The 27,649-nt window shown below is 45.5% G+C and overlaps 2 protein-coding genes across 5 annotated transcripts in view; both read right to left on the bottom strand.

Annotated features, from left to right (window-relative positions):
* Positions 1-324: 324 nt before the first annotated feature.
* On the bottom strand, positions 325-9,904 carry cers3b (ceramide synthase 3b). Of its 4 annotated transcripts, none has more exons than XM_060061234.1 (11): positions 9,684-9,902; positions 8,660-8,834; positions 8,279-8,396; positions 7,881-7,999; positions 7,614-7,671; positions 4,732-4,782; positions 4,324-4,416; positions 3,255-3,383; positions 3,051-3,157; positions 2,617-2,770; positions 325-2,279 (listed from the first exon to the last, which is right to left on the bottom strand). In XM_060061234.1, the coding sequence occupies exons 2-11, from the start codon at positions 8,830-8,832 to the stop codon at positions 2,136-2,138; spliced, it is 1,146 nt and encodes a 381-aa protein (XP_059917217.1). In that variant the 5' UTR covers positions 8,833-8,834; positions 9,684-9,902; the 3' UTR covers positions 325-2,135. The 4 variants fall into 4 exon arrangements, with proteins under 4 accessions (XP_059917217.1, XP_059917215.1, XP_059917216.1 ...); XM_060061232.1 differs by having other exon boundaries at positions 8,660-8,843; positions 9,684-9,901; XM_060061233.1 differs by lacking the exon at positions 9,684-9,902 and adding an exon at positions 9,508-9,677 and having other exon boundaries at positions 8,660-8,843.
* Positions 9,905-10,727: 823 nt separating this feature from the next.
* ano2a (anoctamin 2a) overlaps positions 10,728-27,649 on the bottom strand; it is an 18,389-nt gene continuing 1,467 nt past the window's right edge. The window contains exons 2-28 of the mRNA XM_060061231.1: positions 26,797-26,960; positions 26,050-26,355; positions 25,423-25,521; positions 24,237-24,409; positions 23,689-23,743; positions 23,515-23,563; positions 23,328-23,383; positions 23,083-23,130; positions 22,684-22,748; positions 22,464-22,598; positions 22,070-22,230; positions 21,232-21,314; positions 20,639-20,650; positions 19,473-19,547; positions 18,906-18,962; positions 17,802-17,876; positions 17,433-17,634; positions 16,790-16,901; positions 16,571-16,628; positions 16,264-16,364; positions 15,888-16,054; positions 15,181-15,333; positions 14,851-14,903; positions 14,045-14,223; positions 13,588-13,693; positions 12,154-13,234; positions 10,728-12,044 (exon numbers count right to left, since the gene is read on the bottom strand). Of these exons, the coding sequence (XP_059917214.1) occupies positions 11,344-12,044; positions 12,154-13,234; positions 13,588-13,693; positions 14,045-14,223; positions 14,851-14,903; positions 15,181-15,333; positions 15,888-16,054; positions 16,264-16,364; positions 16,571-16,628; positions 16,790-16,901; positions 17,433-17,634; positions 17,802-17,876; positions 18,906-18,962; positions 19,473-19,547; positions 20,639-20,650; positions 21,232-21,314; positions 22,070-22,230; positions 22,464-22,598; positions 22,684-22,748; positions 23,083-23,130; positions 23,328-23,383; positions 23,515-23,563; positions 23,689-23,743; positions 24,237-24,409; positions 25,423-25,521; positions 26,050-26,355; positions 26,797-26,960 (4,526 nt within the window). The 3' untranslated portion in view covers positions 10,728-11,343. The remainder of the gene's footprint in view (positions 12,045-12,153; positions 13,235-13,587; positions 13,694-14,044; positions 14,224-14,850; positions 14,904-15,180; positions 15,334-15,887; positions 16,055-16,263; positions 16,365-16,570; positions 16,629-16,789; positions 16,902-17,432; positions 17,635-17,801; positions 17,877-18,905; positions 18,963-19,472; positions 19,548-20,638; positions 20,651-21,231; positions 21,315-22,069; positions 22,231-22,463; positions 22,599-22,683; positions 22,749-23,082; positions 23,131-23,327; positions 23,384-23,514; positions 23,564-23,688; positions 23,744-24,236; positions 24,410-25,422; positions 25,522-26,049; positions 26,356-26,796; positions 26,961-27,649) is intronic.

Genomic DNA, 27,649 nt, shown 5'->3' with positions numbered 1-27,649 from the left:
ATAGGCCGTGTCTTACTTATACTCTGATTGAAGGGGGGTGGGGAAGTGGGAGTTCATATTCAAATGAGCGCCCCTTCCTACGTAGAAAGGGGCGCTGAAACTGACTCGGTCGTTTGGTAGCTTGAGGCGTAACACCAACGCTGAAGCATGCAGCCGCCTTAAAGGCGGCTGCATGCTTCAGCGTTGGTGTTACGTTGTTGCGCAAAATTTACTCAAAGCAATTCATGCTCCCTTTTAGGTTGCGCGTGTTGCGCGTGTTGCCAAGCAATTTACCGCCAGAACAGTAGGTGGAGTAATATGTGGAGTGAAGTTTTTCGTTGAAGACGACCTCGAGAATGACGTCTTTGTCTGTGGGAGTCGTTGGTTTGTTTATGTGCCAAAGTTTGATGATCTCCTTTCGCGAGTCATCCGATATCTTCCCGACTCTCACCAAAACCGGCCCTTGTCAGGGAGCAGCTGGCAGATTATTTTTTGTCAGATGCTGGCGTGTTTCCCCACCAGTACAATGTGCTACGATTGGGTATGCGCACTGACCAATAAATATATATACATTGGTCACTTGGAAGCATGACTTTTGATTCATTAGTTATCATGTTACACAAGTTACCTAATTTGGTTTACGTCAAACTCATTAATTCATATCCATATAAAATGTTTATACAACAGCTACTGCCTTGACAGATGAATTAATTATTTAAGTGTAGGCCTATAGCCAAAGGCTTTAAGCTATAGCGCATAATGTCCACATAAATTATATGGTAGGCAGCATTATTAGAGAAAAGGGGTTTATTTATCAAATACAGAAAATAGTCCCACCATACACGCACACATTTTTCATTCACACACTCACGCTTTCAAATTTCATTCACTCAAAGAGGCTACTAACACTTATGTTTCACATAGAACGTGAACACAAAACATTACGTAATTAATTCAAATAGGCTAACACTAAAACAAATAAGGCCAGTAGGCCTAATAGAACGAATATCGGGTGACAAGATCATTAAAATGGCTCACGATCCCGCATCAGCTGTTTGATGTCGCGCATCAAAATAGCACTTTGCCCCTGTGGAAGGGTTCGCATAATTATGTGCCAGATCGTGTGGTAGGTGGCGGTATGAAAACAGGAAATGTGATACTCCAGACAGGAAGTAGTAACCAGACGAGCAGACCAATCACAGCCTTGCAGGCTGCGCGGCTCGCGTAAAAGCTTACGTAAAAAATGACGCAAGTCTAGAAAAATCGCCCGACGCACGCAAGACGTGAGAAGTCAAGGGGTGCGCAAGGGCGCGCAAGGGCCTCTTGCGCTTGCGCTTACGCTTACGTACCTGAGCATAAATCGGCCATAAAAAACCCTGCGTACGGTGTGCGTACGCAGGGTTTTATAAATCTGAATATTTTTTGGCGCACGCAAAACTTGGCTTTTGGGCGTACGTACACTTTTAGTAGCGATCCCACGCACAGTTTTATAAATGAGACCCCAGATCATTTGTTGATACATGGACTGCCAAACCACAACTTTTATTTCAGCAAAACTGTCACCTTAATTTATCATCACAGCAACCGCCTGTTTAGTTTAATCCAGTTTTATTGTGGTTTATGTTTGAGAATTGCTCATGTCCTTAAGCAATATTGATGGCATTGTTATCAGTTTGTTGACATTGGGCATCTAAGGACTTTGGGGTTGTTCAGACGGTAAGCTGTTCTGATCGGAGGTTCTGATCTGATCTTCTGATTTGATCTTCTGATTAATGTTCTGATCTGATGTTCTGACCTGATGACGTTGCAGCGTTTGTCCAGGATCAACAACCCGGTGTGTGTGGATGGTGATTGGTGATGCTCCGTCTGAGCAGCGATGTGTTTAATGCGTAGGGCAGGGGGCGTGTTGAGCCCACACACGCATTCATAAAGCGTGTTAATCTTAAGTATGACATATTTTTGTTTTCTCCTTGAATTATTAAGTATTGCATTACGCCTATACAATCAAATGTGAATCTTGGCCAGAAGAAACGTATGGAAAAGCAGTGGAAATTGCAATCTATGCAGTTTGAATCTCATTGGAGGCACACCCTTTCCACAGTAATCCATATTCATTGTCATGTATCTGTGTCTCAATCCACAACTGTCCGCCTAGGTCAGATTCCGTTGGCCCATCCTCTGGGCCGACAGCTGGTTGTGTGATCCAGCCTCTGGTTCTCCTTCTTCGGTGGCTCCCTGCCCTCCTCTTCCTCATCACTTCTGTCCTCCTCTTCCTCGTCACTTCTTTCATCGCCTTCCAGCTGCAAGATGAACAACAGACACACAGACAAATGACATACTGTATACCTGAACAATGCGGAATGTATGTTCTGACTTCCATAAAACATTTATTATATATATTCTTTGGTGGTATATAATACTTTCAATATCATATTATAGTATTCATTTTTGTTAATTTCACCGGCTCATTAATCTAATACAACAAGATAAATACGTAACAACCACATACTATACATTATTCACACATAACTGGACAAAATGTGCGCAAAATGCAGAACTCGATGTCACCCTCTCAAAGATTTCCCAGATGTTGTTCACACACACACGACACATATAGACTGCACAACAGCGCTTCACCTTGCTGAAGAGACATTTGTAGAGCATCTTGGATATGAGCAACCCCCAGTAGAAGTGGAGAATCTGCAGCACCACCAGCATGGCGTTGAAGAAGTAGTAGCCAAAGAAAGGCTCGAAGCGCTCCACCGGATACACCCACGTACAGTGTATGAGCCTGGTGGACATGAAGAAGCATTGATTGGTTTAACATACACGTCTATCATAGAGTGGCTGACCAATCCCAATGTACATTGGAAACAACTGGTAACATTTAAGCGCAAAATGTACCACCTGAATTATTTGTTTTAATACATATTTGTTTTTACCTGTTGACGATAGGATGACGAAAAAAATGACGATTGATAATTTAATATCATTTCCAAATCGGCTCGAAAAAACAAGCCCAAATCAATGAGCTTTGTCTACTGGAAAATTATAGCAATCATCATACTCACCAAAAAGGTAAAATGACCATTCTGGTCAGTGCAAAGATTAAGGTAAACACCACAAACATGGTGTCGGCAGATCTCTTCCACTTGGCGTAGTTCAATATCTTTGCACCCTTGGGATCGTGGACACATCAGAAAGGAATTAGCTGGTTAAGGTCAACAGCACATTCTCAGGTGTTGTGTTTATTGTGTGGTCAGGACTGAACTGACCTCCAACAGTATGTCGGCGCTGTCATGGGTTGCCATGACGAGCGTTCCGATGCGGATGTAGTTCGAAGCCCAAGAGAATGCCAGGAGCGTCAGGGTGGCTATATGATGGACAACCTGCTCTTTGAAGTCCTGCACACACACACACACAGACACAGACACAGACACACACACACACACACACACACACACACACACACACACACACACACACACACACACACACACACACACACACACACACACACACACACACACACAATTGTATATTGCATTCAAACTAATAGTGCTCGCTTGTTCAAAAACGACGGTGGGCAGTATGTGCCAAGAAGCTGTGTCATGAGTCATGACATCCAATACTACCTCATCGAGTCATTCGAGTGATGATGAGGTTCCTTATTTCAAACTGCATTGAATCATTAGTGTAAGCTAATGATGCATGAGTAATTATTCCTCGAGCAAGATAGTGAATTATTTCAGTCATCATTCACACTGGCTCAGAGTGAAAACGCGTTTGCATTTCCTGTACCATGTAGTGCTTTTTGTCCCTCTCGGCAGTTCATAGACCGGAAGAACATGGAAGCCTCCATGAAGCTTACCCGTCCTATATAACTGCATATTAATTATTCTTCGCTCAGGAGGATAAGTGAGATTTTTGGCAGAGATAATTTTACAACAATGAGGACTTATTTATGAATGAATACGTTGATTTGAGGTAATAAATGACTTAAAATATTACACAGTGTCCCTTTAACAGGTGTCCATATATCAGGGATTTATGGACACCCTGCAGCCAATCAGAATCAAATATTCCAAAAAATATAAGCGGCGTATTGATCTACTATTTTATGACGCTGTGCTCAGTCAGCAGCAAGTAGAACCGACAAGTCAGCGGGCAATCTGCCGGGTTAATGCCCTCCTCCCAATCAGAATCAAGCATTCTTAAATGAAGTAGAATAAGCAAACATATTGTTTAATACAAAACCATTAAGCTATAGTAATGTAAATGTAGTATATTTGTATCGTACATTATATAATAATATATTTATTGGTTTGTATGTGCCCCACTCACCTTGCGCTTCACATCAAATGTGAGACTGAGGAGCAGAGAGAGGTAGAAGCCCATTTCCATCAGGTAATACCAGTACTGAGATGGCAGCATCGACTACGTACAAAAAGGGAAATCTGAAGCGACACTGTGAACACACTCAAACACACATAAGAAAGCACACACACACACACACACACACACACACACACACACACACACACACACACACACACACACACACACACACACACACACACACACTCACTCACTCACTCACTCACTCACTCACTCACTCACTCACTCACTCACTCACTCACTCACTCACTCACTCACTCACTCACTCACTCACTCACTCACTCACATTCTCAAACACACTCTCTCTCACTCACTCACTCACTCCGTCATACAGATAGATGCTGCGTAATTCACCTGTTTCGGGAAGCCTTCCCAAACATCTCTCAGATTGTAAAGCCAAGGTTTCTATAAGTGATAAAGCAACAAAAATAGTAGGAAAACAAGTTCTCGATTACTTGAGTTTGAGAATCATTTTGAAAAACACGAATGCAGGCATTTTTTTGTTTTCCTGAAAAGGTGGGCACAAAGAAGATACATGAGGCGTGTCTCGACTGAGAGGCTTGTCCCTCTAGTGGGCTGTGGGTCTGGCTTGGGAGAGAGGATCCGCCCAACTTCACCGTTTAGCTGTCCAATTAGCGGCACAGCTAGAACCTTCCTCGAGGTAGGAGCTTTCTGAGCAGCTCCTAACTAGTCTGCGCTGATTGGATACGGTTGAGGCGAGTCATCGACATTAGGGGCCCTATCTTGCATCCAGCGCAATTGACTTTACACCGACGCGTGTATCTTTGCTAGTTTGCAACCGGCGCAAAGCCGAAACTATGAAGGCATTATTGTAGCAAAAGTCTTTAGCACCTGTAATTGCAGAATTTGAATGCGTACACTAAAGTCACAGTAAATTTGAAGTCGTATATATTTATTTTGCATGTGTAGGCCTACTCTAAAGTCACAAATGTGTAACAGTACATTTGTAGTCGTAAATATTTTTTATAGTAAACACAAAATAGGGTCTACGAGCATACTCTTTGCGCGGGATACGTTTCTTCCTGGAGAAGTGAAGAGGGCGTCCTACTGAACGGAGGTGGGTATCCTACATTATGTTAAAAGAAATGACTTAGTTCAAGTGAATTCCCCCCAAAGTAGCCTATTTCATTAACATGCCGCAAATGTCCTTCAATGTATTTTAATGGTCGCCATAACATAAGTTCAGAAGTGTTAATGCAATACATTGGGGAGAATTCACTTGAACTAAGTCACTAAATTACTTTTCACAGATGTGCAACTTCTGATGCATTAGTTCAAATTTGGGTTTACGAATGCACACCTTTTGGGCATGTTCTCAGATTATGAAACACGGGTGTGCGAATGTGTTTTGCACAGCGCTGCAATAATTGTAGCCAAAGGATTTGCGCACCTGTAACACAGATTTGCATTCTCGTAGACCCTATTTTGTGTTTACAATGGTATAAAAAATATTTACGACTACAAATGTACTGTTACACATTTGTGGTTAGAGTAGGCCTACACATGCAAAATAAATATATACGTCTTCAAATTTACTGTGACTTTAGTGTACGAATTCAAAATTTTGCAGTTACAGGTGCTAAAAACTTTTGCCACAATAATACCTTCAGAATTTCCCCCCGCAGCAATCCTGCGCCACTAAACTTGTGCGCTGAGAGGCATGTCGGCGAAAAGCGGAGGCGTGTTCCGGCGCAAATGATACATGGTGCAATACCCATCGATAAAACAGTTGTGCAACTGACCGACAAATACCTGGTCTGCACTAGCGGATAGCGCAGTTGGGGTTGCTAGTTTGACGTAGGCCTACCATGGCAGGTCAGAACTGCAACATAAGCTTACACACCAGTAGGCCTACATCCAAACGATTTGCCTAATTGAAATATTATGAGGATGATGTGGATTGTGGAAACCTTATTTTTTTCCATAGGGGCTGCATGAATGAACACTGTATATATAGGTACAATAATATTAATAACAACAATAAACTCGAGCAATGTAGGCTATATACCAGCCTTCCAAGTCAAAAGCTCTTTTTACGGTAAATAATAACGTTGGTTAAATTATTTGGGAAAGAACAGATGATACAGCGGTAATAAGTTCTAATTAAATCAATGCATCTGCAAACACTATTCAGAAAACACATATTTTCTTGACGCAGACATCGTGTACAAGCCCATAACTTTTAGGATTTAATCGTGAGAAAACATTGTTTTACCGCGAGTGAGTGTTAAAAAGAATGAATGAATGCAGGCGCGCGTGTATGCATCCATCTGAAAAACACACGTACACTAAACACGTAACGCATAATACAGTCCATGGCAATACATTAACGGGGGAATACATGCACATTAGGAACATAAGTCGATAACGATAATGTATACAATACTGGTTAATGTATTGCCGCATATCATTAAATAGACCAACAGTTGCGGCCACATTACCGCATATCATATGTGTGTTAAGTATTCTTTGCCGAAATTGACGACTTGACGACTCAGTATTTCGGAAGTTGTAGAAGAAAACGCTATTCCATGTGTGAATTAGGCCATATTATTTGGCCATAAACAGAGCCATTTGAAGTTTGAAATTTATGTGGTCATGCATCTGTCTCATCGGAGACTGCAAACACGCTGTCAATATATCAACTCGGAGGTTCAAATGCGCTCATGGCTCTCAAAGGGGATGGGAGATGGCATTCTCATTGGTTTATTGCACGTTACGCCCAGACCACACCTACGGGTAATTAGGCTACTTTGGGGCCACCCTTTTAAGACTTGCATCGGGCACAAGAGTAAATTAGTCGCCGGTATAATAGCAACAGCGGCAGAGACCTGTCCACAAAGTTACTTCCGTTTTGCGCTTCTGACTTTGGTTTCATACCGTTAAAATAGGGCCCTAGATGTAACATTGAGTATGTATTGTATCGAATTTTGCATGTGGTGAAGTTTTAGGATTTTCAATCAAAAACACACTTTAACATTACAGAAAAATAGACTTACCATTTGCCCTTGTCTAAGACGCATTGCATTTTGCTGATGTAAATTCCCTCACACAGTGACACTGTTATCGCCTTGCTTTGCGGTCTGTTTTGACGCCAAAAGGAACGAAGTGAGTGGGCGTAGCCAAAACACTGAGCCGCTTTCGAAGAAGTCCCTCAGTCGGAATGCGCCTCTACATCGCTGTGTTATCATTGGATCGGAAAAGCAAATACTTACATCGTAGAGGGCAAGGATTCCTCCAAGAAAGGCAAATAAGTAGAATGTACATCTCCAACTGTTAAGAGGCGAGCATATTATGCAGTTACAACGGCAGTACAACACAACTAAAAACAAACAAACACGCGCACACACACACACACACACACACACACACACACACACACACACACACACACACGCACACACACGCACACACACGCACACACACACACACACACACACACACACACACACACACACACACACACACACATACACACTCACCTGGCCTCACAGAACCTCTTGCACAGACCGGCCCGGTCCTGGTTCCTCCGTCTCCTGAACCAGACCTGAACCCTCCGCTCGGACCAGCTTGTCTTCTTGCACAGCGACCTCACCTCAGCCTGATAGCCCAGAGAGAGGCGGCTTTAGGATGGAGGCTACAACGTACACAAACCAGCCAATCTGAATGGCTCTCACATTGAATAACTGAATACGGATATAATACCAGTTATTCCTGATTAAGACTCGTACTATAATCGTGCACTGCAAGTATTCTTACAGGTTATGTGGAATCCTCTTTTTTTACCAACCTCATGTCTGTGAATGAGAGGCAGAGTAGGTTAAAGGCCGTGAAAGAGCGGAGTGCAGCTGTCATCGGCGACCCGTGGAGCATCACATACCTGTGAAGGGCAGTGTGACGTGTGGCGGAAGTAGGCGTCCAGCGCGCAGCTGGGCTCTGGTGGCAGACGACGCCTATCTCTGATCCCCCATGCCTCAGCCAGCGGAGACGCCAGATAGCTGATACCCACAAAGAACCAACCAGAAAAACGGGAAATTAGATATTTTCTTCCTGCATCTCATTCATTCTCTCACGCAGACCACTGCACGACATTTATTCATTTAGCAGACGTTTTTTTATCCAAAGAAACTTGCAATGAGCTACTTGTCATGCATGAAGACAAGGAGCAGAACATGTGATTGAACCCATGGCCTCTTGGCCGTGTCCCCCCCCCCCCCCCTATCCCTGCTTCCCCGCAACACATCAGCTCTGTGGTCCTCACCTCTCAAAGAGGTACCTCACAAGGAGTAGAGCGAAGGCACATGGGAGGGCCAGGTACAGGTGGGAGGGTCTGGCGTAGACCAGTCCGTCGCCGTCCTGGAGGTCAGACCAGGAGACGTTTTGGGGAAGCCACAGGCGTTCCCACCATAGGAACTCGCTGACCTGCTCCAACATGCCTGTGTTGGCTGACGAGGAAAAACAAAGGCACTATAACTTCTCCTAATCAGAGCCACATCCTAAAACACATGGAAAATGCAATGTAATGTAATTGACCATATGGGAATACCCATATAGTGCCATATTAATGTTTAATTATGGGAATATATTGTCAGGGAGTTCTGTTGGTTTGGACATTGGGTCATTGTAAGAACATATCTGTTGTAAACTGGGAGGTGGAGTATTTCCTCCCTTGGACTCTGAACAGACAGTAGAGATGAAAGATCAACCACCCTTTGCATCCCGCAATCAGAAGAAAGGGTTTCGCAACCTAAACAATAGCTTCAGTCCAGATATTGTATGCATACACATTCAAAATATGCTTAAGTGCCTGTTCTGGGGAGCTTTTCTCATCCTAAGCAGGGTCTATTAGCCAAGTTGCAATGGGGGGCCTGCGGAGACAAGTGGTCCTGAGGAGAAGTACACAAGTCTGAACAGAGAATCTACAGGAGCTACATTTAGCTCAAATCAAGAGTGGGTGACAGCACATTTACCTACCGTCCAATGTAACGTAAAATACAAACATTCTGCATTCTCTCAAATTAACCCCACATTTATGTATGTGCACTGGTTGCACACACACGCACACACACACCGCTCAATTTGTATAGACTCAGAGACATACAGACTTACCTTTAATATTGGTTGTTTACTGTTCAGAGAGGCTAGTCCAACAAACGGGGGTGCTAATTGACATCACTGTTAGGCTAACATGCATCTCTTTGGTCGGGCTACAGCCTGTGTGCAAACGGAGTGAGAGTAGAGAGTACACTACGAGTATATAGAGCACGATCTAGAGATGGGCTTACCTGCTGCGGTGAACAAACGGGCTGCGCCTGTTTTCTGCGTGAGTGTTTGAGTGCGTGTGTGTCACTTTATCTCTTGGTCTCTGGCTTACATTCAGGTTGTTATCACTGCTCTGATTATACCACATGTGTTGTTTAAGTCATCAACGTCATCCCATTACTGTAACTGAGCCCCAGCGATCGTAGGCCATGTCTTTTGCCTGCATGTTATCTCATGCAGCTGAAGGTGTGTGTGTGTGTGTGTGTGTGTGTGTGTGTGTGTGTGTGTGTGTGTGTGTGTGTGTGTGTGTGTGTTGGGGGGGGGGGGACGCTACAGCTCACACCCACATCTGTTATATGCTGAGGATCAGCCACGCCACCAGCATGCCCCCTGATAAAGGCCAATTTGTCGGTTGAGCGGGAGAAAAGGAATGGTGTGTGTGTGTGTGTGTGTGTGTGTGTGTGTGTGTGTGTGTGTGTGTGTGTGTGTGTGTGTGTGTGTGTGTATGTCTTGGAGGGAGGGGGTTGTGGAGGGGTGTGGTAATGGAGGAAACAGAAAGAAGTGAAGACTGCATGGGAAGGTCAAGGGTGGGTAAGAGCAAGAGATAACGAGGGCAAAATAACATCATTGGAGATAGCAAACCCGGATTATCAGCATTGATAATGGCCTGCTCTGTTTGAGCTGCTTATAAGAAAGATATCCTTGACTTTTCAATGTATTGATATAATATTTGGATGACAAGGTGGAAAATCCACAATTTTCTTTTCTGGAACCAAAGATTACTTTTAATTTTCAATAGCTTGGATGTGAAAACCAACAAATTGGGGAATAAGGAATTACTGATGTTTTACTGATGTTGTACTTCTGCTTCCCCACCGGGTGGCAGCATACCCTTTCACCTCGGCTCCGCTGCCCTCTTGCTTCCTATCAGGAGGAACTTACTGTAGTGGCTTTATGTTCAATTTGCTGTCATCAAACTAAAAAACATTATTATTTATGATTTTAAAGTAATTCATTACATTTAAGAGAATTGTTAACCCCACAAGCTAATAAATAAAAGAAGGCTATTAAAAATGGATTGTTTTATTATCACTTTCATGTGAACAGAAAAATGTATGTATATATCAAAACACTATGTATAAATAGTAGATCTACATGCGTAACTGTCTTGATCGACACTATGTGTGCAATATCATGATACAATTCCCTCTGTTCTACAGGGCAGCAACGCTGTGACTATGAGGAGCAGACACTATTGAGCTCCGACTGTGGGCAGAAACCAACAATAAAACAAACATTATCCATAGGAATCAGTAGAAAGAATTTCAGCTTCAATAAGTCTCCACGGTGATTTGCATTGTGGCATGGCAAAGAGAGTTCCAGAAGCCAGTATCTGGGATCTGAATTGTCCAATACTCCCATTTGTCCAAATCACCACTAATGGAAATGATAGGATTTCACATTTCTCCGACATCAAACAGAGATCCTGTACATAAAAAAAAAGATCCTTCCTGCACCTCTGCAAGAACTTCTTCATTAGCATCAGAAAAAAGAGTTGCACTTGTTTGCAGTGTTTACACCGATGCAGTGCAACAGGGCGAGCACAAGAAGTAAGAGGTTAGGTTGAGGCTTCAGGTTCAAAACGCCCATCCAGAGTCAGTCTCTCTCCCCGCTGGCCCGTCCTCACAGCAGGCTGTCGCCTTTCAGTTCGCTGGGGGACGGAGGGATGCGCTCTCCCTGCTGGGTGAAGCCGGTGGACTGGCTGGGCTTGACCGCCCTGACCTCGGCCCCGGGGCCCAGCCGGCGGGCGGGCAGCGTGGCGCAGCGGCTCTTGGCCCTGCTGCGCGGCTCCTGGGGAGGAGGGCCCCTCAGGGTGAACAGTTCGAAGGGGAGCTGGGCCCCGGGCGACTCTGGCCCGGCCGGGGCCGAGTGGGCCGGCTGCAGGGGGGTGAGTGAGCGGGGCGTGCGAGGGGGAGAAAAGGGGTCAGCCGGCGGGAGGGACACTCCGGAGCACAGGGGGACCAGAGGGATGTTGGAGGACATCTGCTGGAGCTTGGTCAGGCTGGTTGATTGGCTCGGGCGCGGCAAGCTGTAGGAGGCTGCGGAGCCTCTGGGGCGGGAAGGCAGGGTGGAGCATCGCGCCATGCCCCTGGACCGGGCGTCTGGAGGCGGGGGCCCTTTGAGCGAGTAGAGCCCGGGGTCCGACTCCAACGCTCTGGTTGACACCGTTGCGCCCGAGAGACTGTAGGACGAGCCTTGCTTGGGTGCTAGATGCGGGGGACCAGGGAGCTCAAAGAGGTGGGGTGGCTGTTGTCTGGTGTCCGAGAGGGGCAGCTCCATTTCCCGGCCCTTGCTTGAAGAAGGACCGTCATCATCGTCATCATCTGCGGGGGGGAAAAAGTCACATCATTAGCAAGATATGGTGTATTTAAATCACAGTCACATCACTGAAGGAGCTGACAAAGGAAGGTATAATGAGCTGTGGCCTCTCACCGAACAAACCCAGTTGGTCCATGAACAAGTCTAGATCAATGGAAAAGTGCTGTTCCTCCTCCTCCACCACCTTGGCCTCCTCCACCCCCACTGTGCCGTCCTCCACCACCACTGTGCCGTCCTCCACCAACCCCTTAGCCTCCTCCACCACCACCGCTGCCTCCTCCACCACCACCGCTGCCTCCTCCACCACCACCGCTGCCTCCTCCACCACCCCCTTAGCCTCCTCCACCACCACCGCTGCCTCCTCCACCACCACCGCTGCCTCCTCCACCACCACCGCTGCCTCCTCCATCACCACCATGGCCCCCTCCACCTCCTCCACCACCACCGCTGCCTCCTCCACCTCCTCCATCACCACCATGGCCCCCTCCACCTCCTCCACCACCGCCCTGGCCTCCTCGACCACTACTGTTTCCTCCGCCTTCTCTTCTGGCCTCCGGTCTCCTTCCTCCTCTTTCTTTTCTGCTAAATGCTCCTTCATCTCCTTTCGGCAGAGGACCAGATCGACATGACCATTGTCCGCTCTTTCTTCAGCCTCCCCTCCTGTTGCCATCTCAAGTTCAGGGTCCCTCTCACGCGTGGTCCCAGGTCCCCCCAGATCCACTTTGACGCCAAGTTCAACCTCCTTCTCCTCGTCTTGCTCCTTCTCCTCCTCCTCTTTCTCCTTCTCCTCCTCTTTCTCCTTGTCCTCCTCTTTCTCCTCCTCCTCCTCTTTCTCCTTCTCCTCCTCTTTCTCCTTGTCCTCCTCTTTCTCCTTGTCCTCCTCTTTCTCCTGCTCCTCCTCCTTCTCCTTCAACCCCTCTTCCCTTTCTTCTTCCTCTTTCCTCTCCTCTGCCTCCTCCTGCTCCTCCTCCTTCTCTTCCTCTTCCTCGTCCTCGTGCGGGGCCTCCACCACGATGTCGATGTTTGCGGGGAACGCGGGCGCCGCCTCCTGTGGGGAGCGAGGCTTGGAGGCGGCCTCCTCGTTGAGCAGGAACTCCATCAGCATCATGTTCTCCTTCTTCAGCTGCTCCCTCAGGGAGCGCGGCACGTCGGGGATCAGCCACGCCACCAGCATGCTGAGGAACATGGCCAGGTTCTGCAAGCACAACACCAACTGGTTACATGGAGGACCCTGGGTTCCCAGGGAAATGATTGGATCTTTATTTTAGCACATTATTTCTAATAAGTTCTATTAAACAGATGACAAGCCCAGCTGATAAGAGGTGCCAGAATGTTTGAACAGAGCTTCTAAACAACTGATAAATACAAGACGTATTTTTTGCATGAATATGTTACCTAATATATTCCCTTCTGTCAAAGGTCATGGTGACCTCAAGGAGTTGCCACTGACGATTTAGAATCCCGTTTTTGTCCTAAGGTCACGTATTGGTTAAAGTGACCAACGGTTGACCAATGAGGGACCTTCAGTGGGTGTTTTGTGGGCCGTACCTGGAAAAAGATGACGAAGGCCAGTCGCGCAGCCAGGACCGACCAGTACTGTTTGGAGAAGGTGTACGCATCATCGGCCCAAGGGGGGTCCCTGTAGTCCTTGTACCTGATTCACAGTGAAACAGTGGTATTCAGATACAGTCCCATAAAAACTCACCCGATGTGCTATAAAAGATCACTCCTTGTTATGCAAAATATTTCATGGTTTCCTCACATGACATTTTTCACCAAAGATTGGATTTGAGATTTCACAAAAACAATTTGAGTTCATAATTGTTTGCCTGACATTCTCCGAGAGATGATGGCCGATGAGGTTATGTGGTGGTAAGCATACCTTTGCAAGTTCTGAAGATATAACGATTTGGCTAGGCTTTTCCCAGTAGTCTGAACATTGTTATTGGATTCTTGACCATCAAGCCAGTGATGGAGAGAAGCCAGGGCTGAAGGTGCCTCTGACCTGCACATGGAGACGCCCCTGATCAGGGTGGACGTGGGCGCGCTGCCTGCTGGGAAGTTGCTGATGTTGAAGTAGGCCAGCGAGTGCTCCGTGTAGCCGTGCATGGTGCCATTGGCGCTGTACATGTACTGGTACAGCATGCGGGGAATGAACTCTGACGTGAAGGAGATGACGAACGCCTGCAATCCATATAGCAGAAAATGTTTAAAACCGAAATACGGTAAATATCGGTAAAGAGCTCTTAGTGGCAGGGAAGGGGTCTGCACTCTGCATCTATCTAACGACTGACAGCACATTATGCCAAGCCTCTTAATGTCAACACATTGGTCACACTTATTATATGTGTAAATATGAATGATGAATTAAATTAGCAGCCATTAGAGCTGTGGCCGTTGCTAACTCAAATTTGTAGTTCTCAACAATTAAGTTGAACCAAAATATTCATTTCTCCAATCTGCCATTCTTCTTCTAAGATGGCAACGATACATTTTACCCCACGGCCATCCAACAAACACACAAAACAAGTGTGTGTTAATGCAGACACAAGCAAGCTGCACTACACGGTCACATGCATTTTAGGCGAACACAGTCTTGTGAACTAGGTGGCGAACTAGTAGCCAATGGGCATGTACAAATACAAACACACACACGTACAAACACACGCACATATACACCAACACACACACACACACACACACACACACACGCACATATACACCAACAAACACACACACACACACACACACACACACACACACACACACACACACACACACACACACACACACACACACACACACACTTACATTTGTAATGACCGAGAACTTGCTGATTCCACAGAGTATGTTGTACCAAATCCCTGAAGATTGCAAGGAAGGAGACAAAGAGAGATAGGAAGGAGAGACAGTGGGTGTGTTTGTGCATGTGTGTGTGTGTGTGTGTGCATTGCGCGTGTGCATGTTTGTGTATGAATGTTCGATTTGGAGTAGAACATAGGAACAGGATAAGAAGAAGAAGAAGAGGAAGAAGAGGAAGAAGAAGAGGACAAGTTGAGCGAGGAAGAGCTCATTCCAAACAGAGGGGAGCGTGGTGAAGCGCCCACTAGTGACACGCAGAGGAAGGGGTGTTGTCCGTACCTATGTCCTTACACCTCACTGCATCAGGCCGGCGGATCTCGCTGACGAATTTCGCAGCGTCCAGGCGGATCTCGATGACGTTGTTGAGCAGGGCGAAGGCAGGAGCCAGCGGAAAGGAGGCCACGAACAGAGACACGAAGCCGTACTGGATGACTGGAGAGAAGCACGGGGGAAAGGAACACACACACATGAACATGCACATGCGCACATGCACGCACACAACCACACCCATGCAGACACACAATACCAAACACATACACTAACACACACATACGCCCGTGCACAAACATACACGCACACACACACACACACAACCACACCATTGCGGACACACAAACACACACACAAACACACACTTACAACGACACTCATTCAGAATGACACACACACAGACATACATGCCGATGCAAAATCCCACGCACACGGGCGCAGGCATTCCCACACACTCACACACGTACACGCACACACATACACACAGGCTGACACGTGCACAACAACATAGGGTGAGAGGGGTTCTATATTGTGGCCTGTGAAGCCCTTTGAGCCTCTTAAAGTGATTATGGGTAATATAAATTAAATCAACTATACTTGATTTAAATCCTAGAGATTTACACAGTACACAGACTGAAAGAGAGAGTGAACATATTATAACAGGGAGTGGAGACAATTGTCAGCAGGGTGAGCGTAGCCTAGCGAGGGATACTCACTCATCTCCATGTATTCTGGGCAGGTTCCTTCGAACGGCTCCAGGGCAAAGTCCTTGTCAAACTGCTGCTTGGGCCTGCGGGGACCCTGCTCCTGTGCCTCAGCCCCACACGCCGCTCTCTGCTTCCCCTTCTCCTCCTGCATCGTTCTGTACATCTTCTTCAGCTTACTGCACACATACAGGGACACAAGAGTGTGTGTGTGTGTGTGGGGGGGGGGGGGGGGCAGGGAGACAGAGAGGGAGAGAGAGAGTGAAGAACTCCTTGTTGATGTACTGGCACCTTATTCTTGGTGCCTTTGTAAAATCAGTGACCAATCGTCGTCGAGGGATTTACAGTATGTGAACCATGTAAATAATGTCTTTTTTTAAATGCTTACGGTATGACGACCTCGAAGACGTTGTTCTGGATCAGCTGCTTCCCCAGCATGATCATGCTGAGCTGGATGCACAGCTCTATCAGACAGCCTGGTGGGGCACACTGCAACACACACACACACACACACACACACACACACACACACACACACACACACACACACACACACACACACACACACACACACACACACACACACACACACACACACACACACACACACACACACACAGATTTGCGCGGTTTTGTCACACAGACCCCACAGTGAGACAGTATCACGTGGTCATCATCACGGACCAGCCCCTCACCTCTTCCATGCGGTAGTCTCCGAAGATGTACACATAGTCTCCTGGTCGGCCGGCAAACCTATAAGAACAAACGTAAACAGAAGGGTTTAGAGGGGATAGAGAGGGGGGATTAAGAAGACACCTGGGACATCTAACGGAAAGGAAGAGGGAGACCATGTCAGGTGAGTGACGGAGGTGTTGCATTCTTTTGTTATCTGTTGTTCATCCAGAGATACCTACCTGCCCTTGAAGAAGGCCACGTAGAAAATAGGTGCAAAGGAATTCATGGACTTGAGGAAGAAGGACTTGAAGATCAGCCTCTCCTCAAACTCGGCCTCAGTCTTAGGGAGCTCTGATGGATGAAGTCAAGCATTCAATCATTGATGTACTATTTACAGATTGAACCCTTCTGATTCCGACCAATACTAAATCTGAATAATCTTGCTGTAAATCTTTCTTAAACATGGTATTTCAGGGACAGCCTTCAAAGCACCAAACTCTGCTGGCAGATATTGGGCAGCAAAGTTTGTTAGGATTCTGGGTTAGTCTACCTCTCTAGGCAAGATGCTATAAGTCCCACCTCCAATGCTAAATGAATAAATGGTCAATTATAAAACAATTAGACAGCTTCTAAAGCGATGGACCACTGAATTGAAGACATAGCCACGAGGGTATATAAAATCCCCTCACTATATCTGCTTGAAAGAATAGAAGGAAATCCATAGGCTGAAATTCCTTGAGACAGTAATGGATTCGCTGGAACATGATTTCCCAAAGCCCTTTGCACACCCTGATAACACTTAAAAACACAACCAGAAGTCAATGTCGTATCTCTGTAGTCCATCACTACACACGAGACCGCGACGTAGGATGAGCACAGCACCTAGCTCGGTGAGCCAGACGGCGAAGGCTCCGTACACCTCCTCCAACACCAGCACCACCAGCATGTTGAGCACGATGCCGGTGGTGGTGACCGTCATCCTCACACTGGCCTTGGCCTCGGGGTCGGGGTTCATCGACCACACGGTCAGCATGCAAATCCGATAGACCGCCACGCCAAAGACGGCGGAGAAGGTGACTCCGATCTAATGACCCACAAGCGCATGCACGCACACCCGCACACGCCCACACACACACAAACACATTGAATGAACAAAGTCATATACTGTTTGTATGGAGCAATACCAGGAAAGAGGGAGAGACAGAGAGCTGGGACAGACACGTGTAGAAAGAAGCCATTGAAACGCTGTACCAGTAGGAGTAGGGTGGACACGTTGATGAGGTAGCCTGACAGGTGATCCTCAATGTCCAAGGACTCTGGCTCTCTCTGGAAACACACACACACACACACGCACACGCACGCACACACACACACACACACACACACACACACACACACACACACACACACACACACAAAGACGGACATACACACAGACAGCAGAGTAGGTGATAATTACAATAGGCTTTATAACTTGCTGGCCATGTGCATGTATGTTAGGGTTAATGGACATAATGCTAAGCACATATGCTGAGGGTTGAATACAGGGCAGGCTGGCCAAATGAGTGCACTGAAATCCCCTCCCCTCCCCTTGGTAGCTTCCTCCCCCCTCCTCTCTCACCATAAGTAATCTGGGCTAATCTCAGCCAGGTAAGCAGCTTTGGACTCAACCACATAGAGCTGGAAATCGAGGGGGGTTCATTTGATACGATGACATGAACATATGCCATCGTAGTCACATGCATGACTAATTCTTCAGTTATCTGGAGTCTAGACAATGACAAAAAACCCACCTCAATAGCCTTGACAGGTCAGTGCGTGCGTGCGTGCGTGCGTGCGTGCGTGCGTGCGTGCGTGCGTGCGTGCGTGCGTGCGTGTGTGTGTGTGCATGCGTGTGTACGTTTGGGCTTGTGTGAGTGGGAATGTGTTGTGTCTGTTATCTCTCTCTCTCTCTCTCTCTCTCTCTCTCTCTCTCTCTCTCTCTCTCTCTCTCTCTCTCTCTGCAGTAGGATTAAATCGCTTAAACGCGACATGCTGTGATGCCACCCAAACTCCCCCTCACCTGTCCCCTGCCTCTAAAACATCTCTTGTGTCTGTGTGTTTGTCTATGAGCATGGGACAGAGAGAGAGAGTGTGAGGGAGAGAGAGAAAGAGGGAGGGAGAAAGAGAGAGAGAGAGAGAGAGAGAGAGAGAGGGAGAGGGAGAGGGAGAGAGAGAGAGAGAGAGAGGGAGAGAGAGAGAGAGAGAGAGAGAGAGAGAGAGAGAGAGAGAGAGAGAGAGAGAGAGAGAGAGGGAGGGAGGGAGGGAGGGAGGGAGGGAGGGAGGGAGGGAGGGAGGGAGGGAGTAAAGTGGTACCTGGGTGGAGAGCATCTGGTCCCGCTCCCCGTCTGTGTTGTCTCCAGGCCGAGCTGCCTGCTGCCATGTGGAGGTGGACGGATAATGGGAGGGTGGGGTTAGAGAGGGGAAAATAGCCGAGCATACACAAGTCTTTCTTTCATTTCTTTCCTTTTTACATTTATTTTGCATTTTCTCCATCTCCCTTTGTCATACATGCAACATGCATCTCGCCCTCCCACCACCACACACATACACATGCATGCATCAACCACACACACAAACACACAAACACACACACACACACACACATAAACACAAGCATGCATGCATCCACCACAAACACAAACACACACACACAAACACATAAACACATGCATGCATGCATCCCACAACCCCGCCCCCCCACACACATAAACAAATGCATGTATATGCACACCAACAAACACATACGCAGACCAGCGCGCGCGCGCACACACACACACACACACACACACACACACACACACACACACACACACACACACACACACACACACACACACACACACACACACACACACACACACACACACACACACCAAGTACCTTCTTCTTATTGTTTTCTCTGATCTTCTGTCTCTTCTCTTTTAATGCACTTTCATATTCAGGTCTTACTTCCTCCTGCAACAAAGAGTTACAAAAAGTTACCACGCGTTTACAAATTCATACATACACTTTTGAAAGTGAGTTTGTATATTAAAGTGTATCATAAAAAAATAATGCAATGTATAAAACAGGGTACAGTTAAACTGTTCTTTGTCAGTATTGCAGTACTACATTGTACACCCTGCATCTTCTCCTGGGCTTTTACAGACAAGTATAACTCTTTTAAAGGGACTCTGTGTCGAGTTTTTACACGCATCAATTGCTTATATATGAACATGTTGTAATTAAGCAGTAAATGTGACTTTCCCTATTGCGTAGAGAAGCCTGGGGCTGATTTATCTCATATTCGAAACGGGAAAAGGCAGATAATGTTTTTACAAATTTTATGTACATTATTAAATTGTATTAAAAGGCCCTTCTCAATGCTATGGAACGCTCTGTTCACTTGCATGGACCTTCCTGACTTCCAGTGTTCAATTATTTTTCGATGATGCAGTTGCTAAGAATATAATGACCGCTGACAAGGAAAGAGGATTTTTTGCCTCTGATTCACATCTTTCTTAAGACTCTGCAGGTAGTTCGGTTATTTATCAACCCCAGCGTTTTCGGTTGTTAAGCGACTTCAACGTCTTTGGCAGACTATTTCTCTGCTGATCAACACTACGAATGCTGGTAATAACAAATAAATTGTTTCGTTTTGGCAAGTAACCGTGTAATAATCTGGATAATGTATAGAACGTCACCTGTCATTATCGAAAATAAGCCCTTATTTTCCCGATAATGACCAGCGTTCTATACATTATCCCTCACATATTATTATGTTATATATAACTATCTTACAATATTCTATCCACTCCCATTGTCTGTGAATTACTTATAAATGTATTAATGATGTAAATAACATAAATTATTTATTGTTATTGTTTCAACCAACGAGTTTGCCCTCCAGTGCCCGCAATGCGTGAGCTCCAACTGGCTGCATTTCGTTTACCGGCCAGAGGGGTCAGTAATGAGAAGGAATTTCTGATTCTTACTCGAGGTTCCTTTCAAATGCAATACATAGAAGGTCATCAAACATTTCCCCGATACCAATATTATGTTCCCACCTGAACTCGGTCCTGACGACAGCGAGGGAGGGGAGAAAGAAAGAGAAAAACATCACAGGACACCGTGTTTATGTTTGGGAAAGGTGGTGAGCGAGCTGGACTCCTCCCAGTCTGTGATCGTGTTGTGACCCTGGTGGCTGTAACCTATCAGCCAGCTCACTGCTCTAAGAAGCCCTCAATCCTATTAGAGTCATGGGCAGATAGTGAAGTCATGCATGTGGGGCTAATTCCCCTGTATGTGCTGCGCGTTTGTAAGTGTGTGTGTGTGTGTGTGTGTGTGTGTGTGTGTGTGTGTGTGTGTGTGTGTGTGTGTGTGTGTGTGTGTGTGTGTGTGTGTGTGTGTGTGTGTGTGTGTGTGTGTGAGTGTGTGTGTGTGTGTGTGTGTGAGTGTGTGTGAGAGAGAGTGTGTCTGTGTGTGTGACTTTGGGTGGCTGACCTGGGACACAAGGTCAAGTACTTAACCTGACATGCTGATACTTAAATAAATAGGAAATGCAGGTGCTGACCAAAATAGAAGAGATTCTGAAAGACACAAGGGGATCATGAGTGCAAGTGTGTCAGCGAATTGGTGAACATGTGTGTGGATGTTTTACCTCCTCATCCTCCAGGCTGGTCAGGTCCCAACTGTGTTTCAGACACATCTGACGCCTCTTCCAATGCTCCAGGAAACACGCAGCTACGCACGTCAATGAGAATTGATTAATATATATAAGATTATATATAATATATCAATCCTATAATGCTAATACCAGTCCCTCCAGAAAAATGCAGCGTTTTTTTGTGATTGTTGCAGCCAGAAATCCTTGATTATGCGGCACGTTTTCTTAAAAAATGCGATGAAATATGCTGCATATTTATGCAATTTTATGCGATGAAATTGCGGGAACTTGTAAAAATTGCGGGAACGTTCCCATGGCAACAGGGGGAAGTGGCTGCTCTTGCGTGAAGTAAACGCAACATTTTTCAACGATCTGCTAAGATATATCTGACTTTTTTGCCACGAAAATGCAGTGATTATGAAATCATGCAAGCCTTGCATATTTTGCGCGGAAATCTGCAATTTATGCGGTGGAAATCTGCAATTTATGCGGTGAAAGTGCGGCATATTTGAAAAAATGCGGCCCCCCGAATGAATATGCAGGCTTTGGCTGATTATGCATTGAATTATGCGATTGCATAATCGCGGGACGGTAATACTAATATTACAAATTAAAACAAACAAAGCAATGTAGTAAAATCATAACACTGAGCGATTTATCATTTTTTACAAACTAATCATAAGTGGCTGAATTAGTTCCAACACTCAAAGGATTTACAGAACAGGGAACAGCTAGGGCTTCTGTATATTCAGGCAGGTTGCAATAACACACCATTAACACATTTGTATTTCTGTAGTCTATATCAAGTGAAGGAGAACAGGCGTTGATTTACCCCACAGGGACATGAAGATAGCGAAGAGGACGGTGGCCCCGTTGTCAAAGAGGTACGACGCTTTGGCCAATGAGCACACTGAGCTCAGTCGCCAGTAGTCACACACTCCATCGCAGAGAGGGCACATGGTAATGTTCAGGTGGTCGTCGCATGTCTCCTGACTGAAACACACGCACACACACACACACACACACACACACACACACACACACACACACACACACACACACACACACACACACACACACAATACAGTGACCAGGGACAAGCTTGAGATTGAACAAATTCTCCTGATATAAAGGCTAAATAATGGAATATGATTTAAGGTAACATAAGAGCAATACTGAGAGCGTATACATGTTTTTGAAAAAGGACTTGAATTTAATTAATTTACCTGGGCACGTTGGTGTCAACAGTTAAAATGCCGTACACAAACACTACGATTCCCAGCAGAGATGGAGGAATAAGAAGCTGAGTGTAGACTCCCAGCCAGGCAAAATACAACCCAATCTGCTCCCCAAAGTACTTCCTGCCAAAACAAACAGCATCCACATCAACCCGCTGGACACATGCACAGATGTGAACTGTGACTTTCTGGGTGATGTCCACTGTACCGTATCAGGTCCACAGGCTGGTACTTATGCATGACTCCATAGTTGGCCCATTCTTCATGCAGCAACTGAGGGAGAAGCCACGAAGATGCAACAGTTACACACATCAACAACAACAACTTCTTCCACTAATCAGTCAGGTCAATGGCTTTTACAAGCCAGTCGGGTTGGTCCCAGAGCCAAAACCTTTTTGTAGATTTCGATTCTACATTTGACTTCTACATTTTCATTGCTAAATCACACATATTGTTCAATCTCGAAATTTGTTTCCTCAACGTGATCCAGCTTTTGGTCTGAAATGTCTACATTGAGTATCTGCTCCTCATATTCATGATCCAAACCCCAAACCAAAAACACGGCCTTCAGGATAGAGGATGTAGTACTTCTCATCAGAGGACTCGCCTGTCTTTCATTGCGTTGGTCTTTCCTGCCTCTTCTCGTGAACGAGCCCTGAAACATGAAGAGCGTACCACTTACACAACGAGGCAGTCTGAGCTACATTGGACAAAGATGGAGAGCTTGGCTCTACATATCTATAGACTTTTCTACAAATGCATGTAGATACCAAACTTTTGTCAATCAAAATACATTCAAACGACATCAAACTGTTGAAATTAAGCACAGCTGATGAGTAAATTGCTACTTACGTCATGCAGAGGGAAGGCGGAGTCATAGACATCTCTGGCCAATAAGGAGGTGATGCCTGATGACAGTTATGATCACATCATTTTGACTGTTAATGTGTGGCATGTTAATAGTTTGCATTCAAAGAAACAGATCAGATCACCTGTAGGCTATAAATAAAACTAACAAGCAGAAACAACTTAAACTCACCTGTAGTTTGGCAGGATTGTGTGGTAGTACGAGACATAATTTCTGCAACCTGGACACAAATAGCATAGGTCATTATCATATCAATGTAAAATCAATCCTGGGCTGAATTTAGTTTATATTTTACTAGGTAAAAAGGCCAGATTCCGCTATGTCTGTGTTATGTATTAGACTCACTATCCGGCTCCGTGTAGAATTGCAGAACAATGTCTCTGTTGACTTGATGTCATACCTGCAGGAGTGTAAAAATACATGAATAAATAAAATAATGTAGGGATAGTTGGTTTTGGAAGGTCCCTTTTTTACTTTCGGTACAGAGAGGAATTACATGTATGTCCAAATGTGATCAAAACAAACCTCCCCTTGTTAATCTAAATTATATTTACTACTGCTATGTAAATAATGCAGGGATCAGGAGGACAGGGGGTCAGTAATTTTATAATACCAAGTCTATTAGGAGGACAGGAAGCCATTATAATGCCATCAGATCATAGAAAAAATATATTTTTCCCTGGGTCAACTGTGTGTCAAATGGACTGTAAATGGACAATTACAGCACTTTTATAACACTTTATAATGCTTTACAGTCAAAGTCCCCTCAAAAATGCGGATGCCTGTGGTGAATTATCTTCACCACATCTTAAAAACAGATCAAAATAACCTACAACTGTTCCCTACTCAAAGCATTTTATCTTAATGAATGAATGATGGTGTTTTGAACTCACAGCTGGAGCTTTTCTCTGATAAACGGGTGTTTGAGGGTCTTCAATTGGACGCGCGTCTTAGAATCCTGCTGGTCGTCCACGTCAGACACATCTGGCTGCAGTGGCTGGGTGATTTTGGTCATCACGGAATCCCAAATACCAGCGATACCCGACCGTTCCCGCATCTCACATTTCTGTCAAATCAAACGCAACAAACACAGCATTTCATACTTTGTTTTCCCCAAATGCAATCATCCCATAAGTTACTGTCAGTCGATATACAAAACGACCTGCTTATCAAAAGATTATTTCATAATTCTCCCTGATGGCATTTATCATTTCAACTGAATATGTCTAGAATATATAGAATAGAATAGAATAGAATATAATCTTTATTTGTCATTGGGTTAAATACAGTGTATTTACACAACGAAATTAAGGTGCAGATCTTGTTCAGTGCTTTTAAAAAAAAAAATAAAAAAAAAAATAAAAAGAATAAATAGAATACAGTACGAAATATTAATAAATATATAACAACAATAACAACAATAACCCCAATAACCCCTCCCCCTGCCTTCCACTTAAGGCACAATATAGATATGGTATTGGTTTGAATTTGTTTGGGAGTTCATGCATTTGTTTTTTTTGTGTGTTTGGGCGCGTGCATGTTTGTGTGTTATTACGACTGGCTCGGAAGCCGCAACAAAGAATGGAGACAGACCACAGAGTTTAAATCCCAAAATAAAGTGTTAGTTAAAAGATTTGATAGTAGCACATGCTGTCACGAGAAAGCAAGCCCTCTTCTGAGGGTGAAGGCATGGCTTTTAATTAACTTGATTGTACCCGTGCTCCACCCAAAGACCATTCCACTGCCACTGCAAGGCCAGTGGGGGTATAGAGGGGCGTGACAGTGTGCACAAACATGTGTTTGTGTGTTGTCTTTGTGTCTATGTGTGTCTTTGTATGTGTGCATGTGTGTGTGAGAGTGTGCCTGTGCCTACATGTTTGTGGGTGCACATGTGTGTTTGTCTTTGTTGGTGTGCATGTGTGCCAGTTCATGTGTGTATGTGAGTGTGCGTGTGCGTGTGTGTGTGTGTGTGTGTGTGTGTGTGTGTGTGTGTGTGTGTGTGTTCTTATTTGCAGGTTCATGTGTGTGTGTTTGTGTATGTGTCTGTAATCCATAGCATCATTTGGGCAAACTGCTGACCTTTTTCACGGCCACCTTGATCTTCTGGAGCTCCGCCTCTCTGCTGAGGATCGGCCAAGGGATGTGAAGACGGATGAATGCAACACCGTGCAGCGAGGTCTACATGAAAACACAGAACACAGGGGACCCTTAACAACGTGCATGACGTCTGCAGGAAAACCATATAATGCCATGTCATCTCAATAACAATGTTAACATGCAAACTTTCATGTAAAATTTCAAAACAAATAAATGACCTAATGTTATTTTCTGGCTGTCAAAATGTACAGAATATAACAGATTGTATTTAGTATCCACCAATGTACTTATTTTGTCAAGAGCACAGATGTGCTGTATAGCACTACATAGTGAAATATCACACACACTCACTTCCAATCAATCTGTCAATTAGAATCCTTGTACAGTTACACACATACACACACACACACACTTAGATGTGTTGGACAGTGTTAGTCCATGGTGTTGAAGTCACAATACTTTAGGATTTGGAGAATCTTAAAGGAGAAGAGTGCGGTCGGTTTAGTTAGAATGTCTCTCACAAGAGGGATCGGTCATGCAGTTTTGTCTCTAGCATTGTCAGACCCCCGTTGACCAACATGGTTTGGAGCTCAACTCCCCCCCACGCACCTGTTTATCCCGTTCTATGTGTAATCCCGCCTCCTGCAGTCCACTTTCAAACTCCGCCCGCATCACAGCCTTCTCCTCTTCCGTCAGTTTTGACTCCTCCCCCTCGACCGCTGCTAGCCCCGCCTCCCCGAGCTCCGCCTCTGAGCCCCGGAACCCGGACACGGACGCCGCTATGCTGCCATTGGAAACGACTGAAAGGCGTGGCTTTGAGCCCCGCCTCTTTTTGTACTTGTAGCAGAGAACGTAGTCCACTTTCTTGCGACCATCTGCGAAATACAGCCCAGGTCCGAGCTCTATGCCAGACTCCTAGAAACACAAACACACAGACAACACACCGGTTATGCTCATGATTCAGCTCAGGATTGATGTGTGTGTATGTTTATGTGTCTGGGCGTGTTTGCGTGTGTGTGAGTGTGAGTGTGTGTTTGTGTGTGTGTGTGTGTGTGTGTGTGTGTGTGTGTGTGTGTGTGTGTTTGTGTGGGTGTGGGCGTGTGTGTCTCTGTGTGTGTGTGTGTGTGTGTGTGTGTGTGTGTGTGTGTGTGTGTGTGTGTGTGTGTGTGTGTGTGTGTGTGTGTGTGTGTGTGTGTGGGGGCGTGTGTGTCTCTGTGTGGGTGAGCCCTACTCTATCTCTCTCTGTGGCGGTTGTTACACTCGTGTGGTGGGATGCGATCAGTGAGTTGAGTTGCTGAACACGTGACGGTTGTGATGTCTCGTGATTTCCCTTCCGTTGTTGCGAGGGGGTCATACCGGTGGGGGGGGCTCATCATCCACGTCCTTGTCATGGAGACCCGAAGGAGTCCCGTTGGCAGCGTCCTGCCCCAGCCCCGACAGCGAGCAGGCCAGGGAAAACAGCCTCTCTGAGCGGGCGACCGGTGGATCACCCATGGTGTTGGCTGTTCCGTTCCATCCCTCTGGAAGAAGAGCAGGTGAGCAGGTCGATATGAGTAGAGGTCCAAAGGGAAGACGCAGGGGGAACACATACACGCATTTTATGTGTGTATGTGTGTAGTATTTTCTACTACCACCAAGATCTGCACCCGCGGCGGATCAGTTGAGCCCCTATTGTGGTTTGAGTATCCTTGTAGCATTGCTAGAGTTAGCCACCACAGCTCCGCAGTCTAACACGACGCAGAGGAGATGACGTTGTGCATAGAACAATAGAATATCTCATAACCTCCTTTAAGGGTGATAACTTAACACTATTCCTGTAGTTTGGCAGTCCCATTCAATCAGAATGTGATTCAATCACATTCAATCATTCAGTCACAGTCATGAGAACACATTCAAAAGCACAACCACACTATGTTGTGTAGTCCAGTCTCTGCCTAACATTGTTTTCCACAGCATTTCCCTGAATATATTGAATGTGGTCATAACAACGTTTTGCAATACAAATAATTAGTAATACAAAACTTTAACTATGATTTAAATTTGTGATTAGGTTTTGAATCAGTTAAAAGGTTCATATTATCTTTGCATAATATATGCAAATATCCAAACATTTTTGTATCTTTCTCACAAGGCATTAGGCGGAAGACATTAAATGTAACAACTAGCATGAATTTATCATAACTACCTCAACAATACATAGTTACGTATC

The sequence above is a fragment of the Gadus macrocephalus genome, chromosome 9 (genome assembly GCF_031168955.1).
Source record: "Gadus macrocephalus chromosome 9, ASM3116895v1".
Taxonomy (NCBI): domain Eukaryota; kingdom Metazoa; phylum Chordata; class Actinopteri; order Gadiformes; family Gadidae; genus Gadus; species Gadus macrocephalus.
Note: the sequence above shows the minus strand (reverse complement) of the source record. Positions and strands in the feature narration are given on the sequence as shown.

Excerpts from the sequence above, each read along its gene's own strand:
- cers3b (XM_060061234.1), bottom strand. The coding sequence starts at position 8,832 with ATGTTGGAGCAGGTCAGCGAGTTCCTATGGTGGGAACGCCTGTGGCTT. Across the intron at positions 7,672-7,880 it reads AAGAGGTTCTGTGAGGCCAG|TTGGAGATGTACATTCTACT; the intron begins GTGAGTGTGTAT and ends GCCTCTTAACAG. Across the intron at positions 3,158-3,254 it reads GCGCCGACATACTGTTGGAG|GGTGCAAAGATATTGAACTA; the intron begins GTCAGTTCAGTC and ends CACGATCCCAAG.